The sequence below is a fragment of the Ixodes scapularis genome, unplaced genomic scaffold (assembly GCF_016920785.2).
Source record: "Ixodes scapularis isolate PalLabHiFi unplaced genomic scaffold, ASM1692078v2 PGA_scaffold8__174_contigs__length_109621045, whole genome shotgun sequence".
Taxonomy (NCBI): domain Eukaryota; kingdom Metazoa; phylum Arthropoda; class Arachnida; order Ixodida; family Ixodidae; genus Ixodes; species Ixodes scapularis.
The window spans coordinates 9,022,514-9,036,955 of NW_024609883.1; the positions used below are offsets into that span (position 1 = coordinate 9,022,514).

The following is a 14,442-nucleotide window of genomic DNA, read 5'->3' on the forward strand; positions in this document are numbered from 1 at the left end:
CCAATTGTTTATTCCCATATGTTCATTTTGTGATACAAAAAAAATATTACCTTGAACCGTTTTGAACCGGTTACCGTTTTATTTTATTTTTGGTTCGGTTCCGGTTCAGTTCCAAGATGGCGGCGAAGATTTCGGTTCGGTTCAGTTCCGGTTCGGCTAAAAATAACGGTTCTGTTCCGGTTTTCGGTTCGGTTCGGTTCCGGTTCAACACCCTGGTAGTGACTAGTGTTCATATTTACAAGCAGGTTTTATGTTTACTAACTGGAATGGCATTTAGTGGCTATTGTTGGCTCTTGTCATCTATTTCTGACCAGATTGGCTTCAAATGGCTAGCAATGGCAATTAGTGAATATAATTGACAATTATGTGCTATTTCAGTATTTTTGAATGAAACTGGCTACTAGTGGCTATTACTGGCTATAAGCATTTAGATCGGCTTAAAATTGCTACAAATGGCTAGTAGTGACTAGAGTTAATATTTATCAGCAGGTTTTATGTTTACTACCTGGAATGGCTTTTAGTGGCTATTGTTCGCTTTTATCATCTATTTCTGACCAGATTGGCTTCAAATGGCTAGCAAGGGCAATTAGTGAGTATAATTGACAAATATGTGCTATTTCAGTATTTTTGGATGAAACTGGCTACAAGTGGCTATTACTGGCTATAAGCATTTAGATCGGCTTAAAATTGCTACAAATGGCTAGTAGTGACTCGTGTTAATATTTATCAGCAGGTTTTATGTTTACTAAGTGGAATGGCTTTTAGTGGCTATTGTTGGCTCTTATCATCCATTTCCGGCCAGATTGGCTTCAAATGGCTAGCAATGGCAATTAGTGAGTATAATTGACAATTATGTGCTATTTCAGTATTTTTGGATGAAACTGGCTACTAGTGGCTATTACTGGCTATAAGCATTTAGATTGGCTTAAATTGCTACAAATGGCTAGTAGTGACTAGTGTTCATATTTACAAGCAGGTTTTATGTTTACTAACTGGAATGGCTTTTAGTGGCTATTGTTGGCTCTTGTCATCCATTTCTGACCAGATTGGCTTCAAATGGCTAGCAATGGCAATTAGTGAGTATAATTGCCAATTATGTGCTATTTTAGTATTTTTGGATAAAACTGGCTACAAGTGGCTATTACTGGCTGTAAGCATTTAGATCGGCTTAAAATTGCTACAAATGGCTAGTAGTGACTCGTGTTAATATTTATCAGCAGGTTTTATGATTACTAACTGGAATGGCTTTTAGTGGCTATTGTTGGCTCTTATCATCTATTTCTGACCAGATTGGCTTCAAATGGCTAGCAATGGCAATTAGTGAGTATAATTGACAATTATGTGCTATTTCAGTATTTTTGGATGAAACTGGCTACTAGTGGCTATTACTGGCTATAAGCATTTAGATTGGCTTAAAATTGCGACAAATGGCTAGTAGTGACTCGTGTTGATGTTTATCAGCAGGTTTTATGTTTACTAACTGGAATGGCTTGTTAACACAGAGGTTCGGGCGAGTTGGTTGCTCATGATGTACAGGGTGCGGGTGCGCTGTTCCCCCTGTACATCATGGAATGGCTTTTAGTGGCTATTGTTGGCTTTTATCATCTAATTCTGATCAGATTGGCTTCAAATGGCTAGCAATGGCAATTAGTAAGTATAATTGACAATTATGTGCTATTTCAGTATTTTTGGATGAAACTGGCTACTAGTGGCTATTACTGGCTATAAGCATTTAGATTGGCTTAAAATTGCTACAAATGGCTAGTAGTGACTAGTGTTGATATTTATAAGCAGGTTTTATGTTTACTAACTAGAATGGCTTTTAGTGGCTATTGTTGGCTATTAGCATCCATTTCTGGCCAGATTTGCCTCAAATGGCTTGCAATGGCTATTAGAGAGTATAATTGACAGTGATGTGCTATTTCAGTATTTTTGAATGAAACTGGCTACAAGTGGCTATTACTGGCTATGAGCATTTAGATTGGCTTAAAATTGCTACAAATGGCTTGTAGTGACTTGTGTTAATATTAAAAGCAGGTTTTGTGTTTACTAACTGGAATGGCTTTTAGTGGCTATTGTTGGCTATTAACATCCATTTCTGGCCAGATTTGCCTCAAATGGCTTGCAATGGCTATTAGAGAGTATAATTGACAATTATGTGTTATTTCAGTGTTTATGGACGAAACTGGCTACAAGTGGTTACTTTTGACTATAAGCATTTATTATTTATCAAATTGGCTTGAAATAGCTACAAATGTCTATTAGTGGCTAGTCTTGATAGCTATGAGCAATTTTAGTGTTTACTAACCGGACTTGCTTTTAGTAGCTGTTGTTGTCTACTATCATTCATTTTTAACCAGATTTGCTTCAATGGGCTAGCAATGGTTATAGCATGTATAATTGTGGATATTTATGAATAGCCATTCATAGCCATTCAATAGATAGTTATGAATGGCCATGCATAGCCATTCAATAGATATTCACGAATAGCCATTCATAGCCATTTGAAGCCGTTTTGGTAAAAAATAGATGGTAATAGCCAGAACTAGCCACATGAAGCCATTTAAGTTTGTAGACAAAGAAATAGCTGCTTATTATAAATACTAGTCACTTTAAGCCATCTGTAGCCAATTGAAGCCACCGAGGTCAGGAACAGACGATTATAGCCAATAATAGCCAATCCAAGCGAACAAAGTCAAGAGTTGATGCCTATAGCCAATAATATCCAGTTGAAGTCATTCGAATCTATATAGACTCCAATTGCTTAAATTGTAAATAATAGTTGCTGATAGCCATGTATAGCCATTTTAAGCCAATCTAACAAAATACATGCTAATAGCCAGTAATAGCCATTTGAAGTCATTTTCAGTCATAATCATTGAAATAGCATAGAATTGTCAACTATATCCACGAATAGCCATTCATAGCCATTTGAAGCCAGTCTGGTAAAAATATATGGTAATAGCCAAAACTAGCCACATGAAGCCATTTCAGTTTGTAGACAAAGAAATAGTTGCTAATTATAAATACTAGTCACATTAAGCCATTTGTAGCCAATTCAAGCCGCCCAGGTCAGGAACAGATGATTATAGCCAATAATAGCCAATCCAAGCCAACCAAGTCAAGAGTTGATGCCTATAGCCAATAATATCCAGTTGAAATCATTCGAATCTATATAGACTCCAATTGCATACATTGTAAATAATAGTTGCTGATATAGCTATTTTAAGCCAATCTAACAAAAATACATGCTAATAGCCAATTATAGCCATTTGAAGTCATTTTCAGTCATAATCACTGAAATAGCATAGAATTGTCAACTATATCCACGAATAGCCATTCATAGCCATTTGAAGCCAGTCTGGTAAAAAATATATGGTAATAGCCAAAACTAGCCACATGAAGCCATTTCAGTTCGTAGACAAAGAAATAGTTGCTAATTATAAATACTAGCCACATTAAGCCATTTGTCGCCAATTCAAGCCGCCCAGGTCAGGAACAGATGATTATAGCCAATCCAAGCTAACCTAGTCAAGAATGAATGCCTACAGCCAATAATATCTAGTTGAAGTCATTCGAATCTATATAGACTCCAATTGCATAAATTGTAAATAATAGTTGCTGATAGACATGTATAGCCATTTTAAGCCAATCTAACAAAAATACATGCTAATAGCCAATAACAGCCATTTGAAGTCATTTTCAGTCATAATCACTGAAATAGCATAGAATTGTCAACTATATCCACGAATAGCCATTCATAGCCATTTGAAGCCAGTCTGGTAAAAATATATTGTGATAGCCAAAACTAGCCACATGAAGCCATTTCAGTTTATAGACAAAGAAATAGCTGCCAATTATAAATACTAGTCACTTTAAGCCATTTGTAGCCAATTCAAGCCATCCAAGTCAGGAACAGATGATTATAGCCAATAATAGCCGATCCAAGCCAACCAAGCCAAGAATAGATGCCTATAGCCAATACTATCCAGTTGAAGTCATTCAAATCTATACAGACTCCAATTGCATAAATTGCTAATAATAGTCACTGATAGACATGTATAGCCATTTCAAGCTGATTTGGCCAAGAACTGCCCATAGCCAATAATTGTAGACACTTGAGTCCATTCATATTCAAACATCATGAATGCTATGTCACTAAATGTCACTAATGTTCATTCTGAAGCGATTTAAGGTGATATTGTTAATATGATAAGCAATTGCTAACAATAGCCACTTAAAGCCATTTTCATTCATAAGTATACACCGACACGCGGGCTTGACGTCACGGAGCTGCGGCGGCGCTGCGATCGCGCCGGAGCCGGGGGGTGTGGGCAAACGCGCACACGTTTCAGATGGGCGTCATAGCATTTCAGCCTGCCGCGAAGCTGTGTTGCCGTTAATTGCACCGAAATGTACAAGAAAAGCAGCGGAATGAGTTCCCACTAGTTCCCGGCAGACTCTGAAAGGCATAGAAGGTGGATAATATCCGTGGATCGAAAAGAATGGTCGCCTCGCGCGAACGACCGTTTGTGCAGCACACACTTTCTTGGAGGCAAGTGCGGCTTCCATTTCAATCTCCGTCCCGAGGCTTGCTTATGAGCAAGGAAACCGTTGTCTGATCGAGACCACCCGGATTTTGTTCCCACGGTGTTCGCGCACAACGCCCCGGCCAAGCGCTCGTCGGAGGCTCGCTACGCCCGTGCTACCCAGCAGAAGGGAATTGGCGACAGAACGGCAGGGTTGTAGGCGTTACCAAAAAAAAAGTAACGAAATACGTTACTTGTTACTTGCAAATAAAAGGTACGCGTTAGTGAGCTACGCTATCTAAAAATAAAAGGAACGCGTTACCGCTACCGATAAAAAGTAAGGCACGTTACTTCTGCGTTACTTTTTTTAAATTATGCTTTAACACATTTCACGGCTTTGATGATACAGGTCATATATCAAGAAACATTATGTTCATGCAGAAACTGAACATAATTAATTTATCTCTTTTTACAGTTTCACCTAAATACTTACGAGAAAAAACGCAAAGAAAAACATGGCTTGACGCCTTAAACACGGAAACAATTGAAGTGTAATTTCTTTAAAACTTGGTAAGTAGTAACGACTAACGTAACTACGTTACTTGAAATAGTAACCTAAGTGCGTTACCCCTTACTGTGCCGAAAACGTAACGTGTAGATTACTACGTTACTGAAAAAAGTAACGCGTTCTTGGTAACGCCGTTACTTGTAACCTGTTACCGCCAAGACTCAGAACGGACAAACCTTTACTGGTTGTAGTGCCTTGTGGTCATGAGGGTATGAAAAATATCATACCTTGACTTGAAGACGCTCTGTGAATTTAATCAACCAATGAATACAGACACTTCCGCAGGCCCACAGTCTGCGGATCCCGCCGGCAGTGCGGAAACCGACTCGATGTAATCGTAGACCTCGAGAGACTTGTACGCCTGCACCGTGTCGGCCGTGAACTGGCTTGGCGAAAAAACTAAATAAACGACGACCTGAGCCGTCGACTTCCGAGGCAGCAACTTTACGTCGGAAGTCCAGCAGGCCTTGTTTACTGCGTACGGATCCACGTAGGCAACGCCGTCCACGCACAGTTTGTTTCGATACCGCTACCGTTCAGGCTCGGGAAACGAGCTCAAATAGTCGGGCATACCATACTACATACGTTGTGAAGAAATACGACGCACAAATAAAGATACAAGCGTCCCTACAACGTCAACAACGAGCGCACGCCATAGAGCGCAATGGCGAAAACACGGACAGCCGGGTTGCTTTTGCCCACATAGCCACCGCGCATGCGCGGCCTTCCGGCCGTGTTGGTAAACAGAGCCGCTCCGCGTGTCGGTCTATAGAATAGAAGAATATTGCGACCAAAAAGCACTAATAGTCATTTTTTTGGCAATTCGAGCCAAACAGGTCAATAACAGATGCGTGTAGCCAATAATAGCCATTGGAAGTCAACTCAGCCTGCATAAAATCAAATAAGTCGAAATAGTCGCTGATCATCATTGATAGTCACTTGAAATCATTTGGACCCAAATCTGTCATATAATTTATAAACATTATAATATAGCCAATAATAGCCATATGAAGCCAAATCAGTCTGCACACAATCAGGTAAGTCGAAATAGTGACTAATAGCCATTGAAAGTCTCTAGAAGTCATTTTGACCCCGAATCTGCCGTATAAATAAAAAAAATATGATTGTATAGCCAATAGTAGCCATTGGAAGCGAACTCAGCCCGCACACAATTAAATAACCCAAAATTGTGACCAATAGTCATTTATAGTCAGTATAAGTCATTTGAACTCCGAATCTGCCATATAATTTATAAATATAATCATATAGTCAATAATAGCCATGTGAAGCCAACTCAGTCTTCACACAATCAAATAGCTCGAAATAGGGACTGATAATCATGGACAATCACTAGAAGTCATATGGACCCTAAATCTGCCATATAATTATAAATATGAATGTATAGCCAATAGTAGCCATTGGAAGCCAACTCAGTCTGCACACAACAAATAAGTTGAAAAAGTGACCGATAGTGATTGATAGTCACGGAAGTAATTTGGACCCCAAATCTGCCATATAATTTATAAACATGATCACGTAGCCGATAATAGCCGTATGAAGCCAGCTCAGTCTGCACACAATGAAAGAACTCAAAATATTGGCCAAAAGTCATTAAAAGTAACTAGAATTCATTTGAACTACATATCTATCATATCAAATTTTGATAAAAAGCCAAAATTAGCCATTTAAAGCCAACTCAGGCCGCGCGCAATCAAATAACTCAAAACAGTTACAAATAGTCATTGATTGTCATTAAAAGTCATTTGGAACGAAATCCGCCATATAATTAGGAAATAAAATCAAATATCAAATAATAGTCATTCAAATCCAATCTGAGACATAACATTACAAATATCACGATGGTCACTAATGGTCATTAAAGTCTATCACAAATGGAACTACCTAATAAACAGCTGCTTGGTCTATATGCCCCGAAATAGCTTAGGATATTGGCCCAGAGCCATTAATAGCCCTTGGAAGGCAATCTAGTTTCTACTCATTCAAATAACTCAGAAATATAATCCAATAGTAATTGCAGCAATTAGAGGCTAACCAGGCCCCCGAAACGACAGGTAAAACTGAACCGGACACTATTTCTACTTCCTTATAAATACTGGCTCTTCGTTAAACTGCCAGTGTAGCATTAACTGGCTGTAATTACTACGTCGTGTAGCATTTCCAGACTCATTGGAAGTGAATCTCATACAATTTAAAATAATGACCCATGAAGCAATTACATATTTGAATTGCTGTGCTTTATTTCTAACTGCAAAGAGCCAGTCACTACAGCTAGTAACAGCCAGAGCCTTTAGAGTGGTCCATAAACTGTCAATTTACTAGAAAGTCACTAATTGCCAGTAGGTCATTTGTACCAGGTGTAATAAATAGGTCTATATAATCTAAATACTTCGTGCTAATAGGTGGTATTCGCTGAGGCAGGGGATAAAAAGAATCCAGGGTGCGCTACGGTCGGGCGGCCATTTTGAAGGTGCATCTTTTTTAGATTCAGGAGGTTGCGGAACCGCTCAACTGTGGGTCGTTTCATTCGTTTTGGCGGCGATGGTGAACTGTGCAGTTTACGGTTGTACTAACCGCACCAAGAGAGCCCCAAATGATGAAAACTTCGTGACTGTAGGATTCTTTGCTATCCCAAAAGTCGTCACTGGTCAGTGTGCGAAGACGGCGGCCCTCAGCGCTGCTAGGAGGGCCGAATGGTTTCGCAGAATTCGGCGCGACGACGTCGACGAGTCTTCGACGCATTATCGGGTGTGCGGTGTGCACTTCATCTCAGGTAATTAAGGGTGACATTCCTATTAATGTTAATGTCATATGTTGTCGAGCCGCACACTTAATTTGTCCCTGGAAAACACCTTACAGGACGCCCCACGTACGTCATGGACGACATGAATCCCGACTGGGCTCCGAGCCTTAAGCTCGGGTACGGCGACGGAGCAGCTGACCGAACGGCGTCCGATCGCAGGTATTTTTAGTTGTCGCCAGGCCTTAGTCGCCCGCGCATCGACTGTTTCGTGTGCAAGTGGCCACGCGTTTGTGGCGTAGGTCTACTCTAATTCAGAGTGTTTGTACTAGAGAACTGCATCGCGGACACGGGCATAACCGTTAACAGCCCGTAAATCAAGCTCGCGGGCGCGAGCCTAAACGTTGGCGGGCCCAGCCTTCCCCACCCCTTCACCCCACCCCACCCCCTTTTGGGCCTGGCTTAAAGCCCCTGTCCAGACTCTGATGGGTAACTCATAATTCCGGGCCTGTGCCGAAAACATCGGCTCGTGCAGTGTTCTAGCCTGTACGATGAAGCTAATCGAGATATCTCCTAATTAACTTCCCGGATCGAGCACCACTCCTAAGCCTCAGTTGCTAAGAGTACAAGCCCATGTAAACACAAAAATGTGTAGTTCCCTAGTGCTTGCTCATTTTTAAATGTCCCCAGTTCACGACTGTGAGATGATTGGCTGGAGTTATACATGCAACAAAAATAGACATTTCCGTTCTGTATTTTAGGTACAAAAGAGCGCAGGCACGAAAATCGGCGCAGACCGCTCGTGGTCAGCCACCTTTGCTCTCTGGCATGGATGCCAGGAAGGAGAGCACACTCATCTCGACCGAGGACCTGGCCCCTGCAAGTCCACTGCTCGTGGAGGCTGCCAAGCCTGCACTGGAGGACTGCTGCTGCACCTCGGGTAGGTCCGGGGGCTACCCCATGGCACCGCATCATTTCTTAAATGGAACTTATCTGTTCAATTATGCCTCTGCAGAAGACCTAGCTGTCGAAGAGGACATGCCGGACGAAAACGAGGAAACAGAGAGGTCCCCAGATTGTGGCCTTGGATCAGGTTTGTAGCAGTTTCAGGCATGCTTAGGATTGATAGGTTACAGTCACAGGCTTCTAAACTAACAGAAAGAAAGATGAAGTCATATCCAACATACCCTTCTCAAGCTAACATTTTTGTTGACTTAATTTTGCGTAACCTGTAGTGTTGCAAGTATATTTAGTATATGATAGGTTTCTCGCAAGTGTGGTTAACAAGCCTTTGTGCCTTAGTGACACATTCCCTTTGATAATAAAAAACACTGTGATACTGTCCCCGTTCTCCAAACCCATCTACTACTACTTCTTGTTCCGATTGCGTTCTTGCCCAACTAGTGCTTTGGTATTCTGAGTGCGCCTTCTTGGCTTTCGAAGTTTAGACCATCATCGCCACATAAACGGAAACTTTTGGAGGCATATTGTATTCGAAAGCTTTGTAGCCGCACAAATATTAATATGATTAGGAGTATCTTTTACAGCCTGCAGCAGGGTGTTGAGAAGGTGCAGTTATAACCATACCAATCTCAACAATATTACAGAAATGCAGGATTGTGGCCAAACAACAGACATCACCCTGCAATCTATGGCCCTCCTAGAAGATGAAAATCGGCAGCTGATGTCAGATCTGAGAGACGCAAGAGCAAAACTTGCAGCTCATTGCCTGGATGAGGACGCCTTCCAGGAAAACAAGGACATGGTCCCTTTCTACACTGGCCTTCCTAACTTTGCAATTCTGTTAGCCGTTTTTCAGCTCATCCAACGTCGAGTGAGCCACAACGATCGCAATTGCCTGACAAAGTTTCAGGAGATGATTGTATTCCTGATCCGCCTGCGTCTGAACACTCCACTGCAAGACTTGGCGTACAGGTATGGGTGTTTTCAATTATTTTGGTGACTGAAAATAAACCAAAGCACGAAGAGCCCCTCTTATCTTGTCATCTTGGTAACCAAACGATTATGCAGGTTCCAGGTATCGCAGCCCACCATCTCAAGGATAGTCGACAGGTGGCTGGAAGCTGCGTTCACGTCTATGGCCAGTGGGGTTGCTTGGCTTCCGAGAAACGTTTTGCGAGAGACTATGCCAATGGCTTTTCGCGAGACGTTTGGCACACGAGTGGCGGTGGTGCTGGACTGTTTTGAGGTGTTTATAGCTCGGCCATCGTCTCTTCTCACGAGGGCGCTGACATGGTCGAGCTATAAACATCACAATACAGTGAAGTACCTAATCGGTATCGCCCCACAGGGTTTAATTACATTTATATCGAAGGGTTGGGGAGGACGAACAAGTGACAAGTATTTGACAGAGAATTGTGGGGTACTGGACAATCTGCTTCCAGGTGATTCAGTGCTAGCTGACCGGGGCTTTACGATTTCAGGCTCAGTTGGCATGTACTGCGCACGCTTGGAAATTCCTGCCTTCACAAGAGGCCGGCCACAACTGGCACCTTCTGCGGTTGAGGCAACACGAAAGCTAGCAAACGTCCGTATTCATGTTGAAAGAGTAATTGGGCTGGTACGAAGAAAATACACAATCCTGAAGAGCACTATTCCATCAGAGTTACTGGTTGCTCGAGACGGCACAAACACGGGGCTGGACAAGATTGTTCTTGTATGTGCTGCCTTGACTAACCTGTCAGCACCTATTGTACCCTTTGGGTGATGTATACATTACCACTGCCTCATTGGCTGTGCTGTTCAGAGTTGCCTTCATGTAACGTTATAAAAACGAATTATACATTCCACATTTAAAAGGCAACTCTGCTCCATTTTTCAACTTTCAGGTTACTAACTGGTTTTGGTACACTCGGCGTCGCTGAATCGCAGAGTATATTTTTTATTTGCGATGAATGAATGAAATAAACAGCTCAACAAATGATTACAAATTGCAAACTCGTCATTCTTTGTCTTGTTTACCAGAGTTAATTTGTAGTGATCATGGCATTAGGAACAACATACTTCAAGCACATAAGGGGCAATCAGTGTCAAATATATTTAGATCTAAATAAACTCACTTCTCACAGCTTACATTTTGAGCGGAACCAGCTGAATATACAATTATCGGAGCATTCATACAAATGAGAGGAGACGGAAAATGTGCATTCCACTGCTCGACTACCAACTGTTTTAATGGTAAACTACTTTTTTCTTATTACTATTGTTTGTACTGTTTGTAGCTGAAGAAAAGGAAAAAGAACAAACAAAAGTAGTCGAAGAAAACAAAGTTCATCATTAAAACAGTTGGTAGACCAGCAGTCAAAAGCACATTTTCTATCTCTCCTCTGTAGGAAAGCTCTGATAATTGTATGTTCAGCTGATTCAAGTAAAAATTCTTAGTGATTTCAATTATAGGGCATGAAACTTGAGGAGCAGAGCAAACACTTTTGAAAAGTTCCAAGCTACAAGGGCACACAAAAACATTTCAGCAGGCATGTTAGATCTACTGTTCACAGGAAGTCAACTAAGCACACCTGCTCTTCAATGCACTTGCAGTCATTTTTTGTTCTTGCAGTCCATACAATACCACTTTCGTGCTTTGGGAGCCCTTTTTAGGTTCACACACGCAAAGTGGAACCACTTGTATTCGCACGAAACTCCATCACATCGAATCATGTCCCCGGATTCAGGCCCGCTGCAGTGGCAGTATGTGCTGTCGGGTTGACTTTCCTCACTTGCTGCAGCTTCTGCAGCCTGTGATGCTGCCTCAGCATGTCTAGTGCTCCAATACTTGTAGATGAGCTCGGGCAGTAGCACAGACTGAAAGTATTTCCCACAGGAAGCGACAATCTCTTTGCAGAGGCGCTCGTCTCTCACAATTCTGAAGTCTTGAACGTCTTTGGATGTCCACACCACAAAGTCACAGTTCTCTGTTGCAAACCAGCATCTGTGTTTGAATCTGGTAATAGTAGCTGTGGTCCTCTAGCAGCATCATGTCATCCCCTTGTTTGTACAGGCAGGAGTTCTTCTGGCCAGGCATTTCCTTGATGAAGTTGTCCCGGAATGTGTAGGGGCACTTAACTTCCAAAACCCCTGGCCCACAGCATGAGCAGTCGATGAGACCATCAGGTGTTGCACCTAGGAATGGGTGCTTGGACGAAATGTGAAGCCCTGAGCGCCTGCACGAGAAGTCCTCATGTAGTCGCACTGCTTTGGCTTCATACGCTTGGAGGGCTTTCGGTTCGTTGTTCCTTCCCCAGTCCACTGCAGGGGACCAGAACTGCGATTCCATTGGATGGCATATCTTCTTAAGCAGTGACTGTGATGGCTGGCTGACAGATGTCTTGCAGACCGTCCTTGCGTTCGATGCGGTAATCCGGCCTGCACGGAAGGAAAACCACTTGGTCGATCCTGCTTGCTCCGTGGTTTGTTCTTGTATCAGGGCTGCAACCTGGAAGCAATACACAAAATGCATTTATACTTACAGATCAATCGGATCAAATGAAGCTTTTCTGTCAACATAACTGGACAATTATCACCAACGACCAGCCATGCACTACTGTGAGACATTAAAGGGATGCTGAACCAAAATTTCGATTTCAGAAAACAATGTAGTATCAGTAGGCGGGACCCTACAAGACCACTCGCAAGGCGATATCGCCAATGGACGGCCGTATTTTTGGAAAAGAGGTCGCGATTGAACAAGGCCAACGACGCGCGTGACGTCAACATATTTCCTTTCCTCCTCTCTCTGCTTTGCCCCCACAAGGCGGCGAGGCGGAGAAGATGTGAGGCCATTTCCTCTCCTTCTCGACCCTTCTTGGAGAAACAAGACGTCAACATACCTGTCAAATGCGCCTCCTTTTTTTTTTTTTTTTTAGAAAAATACGGTTATTTGTTTGAGATATCGCTGTATGAGTGATGTTTTGGTATTCGTAGCATCCCATTGCACGCTTCTGCCGCCGTGTTCTGTGGAATCCAGATTTCCGTTCAGCATCCCCTTAAGAGCTTATGTAATGATTGTGGGTAGCACCAAGAATATTTTCCTGAGTGGGGATGCTTGGATGACGATCAAGAATCGACGTCGCGCCAAAGTTTTAAAGGTGTGTCGAGCGTATATGTCTCTAGATCACATATACGTATATCGGCGACGGAGTTTTGGATCGTCTAGCTGTTCCGGTGAGTTGGTATAAATTTAAAAAAGGGGGATCTGTACGTGCTCTTACGCACTATTAACCATGGCTATGTTCCAAATCTACTCTAATGGATCACATGGGAGCACAAACAGAGGAACGCTGTGGAGCAAGAAGGGTTTTCGAAGGCAAAAGTACAAGACGCCGAGAATGGAAATCTTTGAAACGTGGCTCGTGACGCATTTGGTCGTGTGCAATCTGTTGACCAATCACAATTAGGCGAGCCGCGCTGAAACGTCAAGTGCGGTTAGGTAGGTTGATAATGAGCCAGCACTGATCAGTGATGAGAAGCTGTTGTGCGCGGTATTCTGTAAATCCTCTCACGGCAAAAAAAGACATACCTCCCCCCCCCCCCCCCGCCCCTTTTCTGTCGCAATTGGACGCTGGATCAAGCTCGTTTCTGGACCACGAGTGCCGCAAGTATACAGTCGTCAGACTAAAGTAAGACGCTGATCCAGAGGCCCATACGGCTTCACGCACATTGCACTCGCAAAACACATGCACACGGCGTCAATTCTTGATCGGTATCCAACAGTGCAAAGACACAGAGACGCAGCATTTCGGCGTGCCAAGGAAGCTTTGATCGTGCCGCGAGACCGGCGAAACTTGCTTTCGAATAGTTGTGACTTTTTCCTGCGGTAATGCACTTTCGTAAAAATTTTCGCGAATTCTCAACGGCAAGTCTCACCACCTGCGTAGGGTTTTAAAAATCTTCTTCAGCGAATGACGATGAACGAGTAGAAAACGTGTCTTTAGCACGCTGCCGGCGGCCTCTGCGATGCTATCAAAACAAAAAATTTCTGCATGCAAGATGCCCGTCCGGTGGCCGCACTCGCACTGCAGGGAACGAGCGGGTATGCCGATCCAGCAATTGTCTCTCCTGCTTCCGGCTGCGTATTTTCGGCACCGATTTGACGTCCAGGGGGTGTGGCCGATGACGTCACGGATGTCAAAATAACTGCTTTTATTTTGACGTCTTCGTTATTCTGACGTCAACAACACGTTTTCTTTTAATGCCGCTGTCTGCGTTGCTGCTCGATCGGGTTAGGCGAGTGGCTCATGCCTGTGGGACCCAACCACGAGGCTAAATGACGCACACAGCTTATCTAAATAAAGTTTGTCCAACCAACCGTCGCTCGGCGTGTGTGTGGTTGGGTGCTCGGCGGCTCGGCGGTGTCCGCGCTGGTGCGTGTTGTCGACGTTGCCGCCTGTACTCGTCGCGCTCTCAGGAACATCAAAATAAGCGTTCTCCATTTTCAAACTTCGCCCGGTGCCGTCCGTCACTCCTGTTGCAAATGAAGATTACGTGTACCGGAGGCGACAGAGCCCAGCCGCAGTAATTTCGTACGCATTTTTCCGGAGTTTTACCTGTGTGTAATACGACGGATTATC

General features: G+C 43.1%; 1 protein-coding gene across 1 annotated transcript; it reads left to right on the forward strand.

Moving 5' to 3' along the window:
- Nucleotides 1–7,656: 7,656 nt before the first annotated feature.
- On the forward strand, nucleotides 7,657–14,391 carry LOC120849669 (the record flags this gene model as incomplete). The annotated part of the gene is made up of 5 exons (XM_042286812.1): nucleotides 7,657–7,888; nucleotides 7,975–8,077; nucleotides 8,617–8,948; nucleotides 9,463–9,790; nucleotides 14,382–14,391. Coding segments are annotated over exons 1-5 (1,005 nt in total), but the record flags the coding sequence as incomplete, so codon positions are not given.
- Nucleotides 14,392–14,442: the final 51 nt, after the last annotated feature.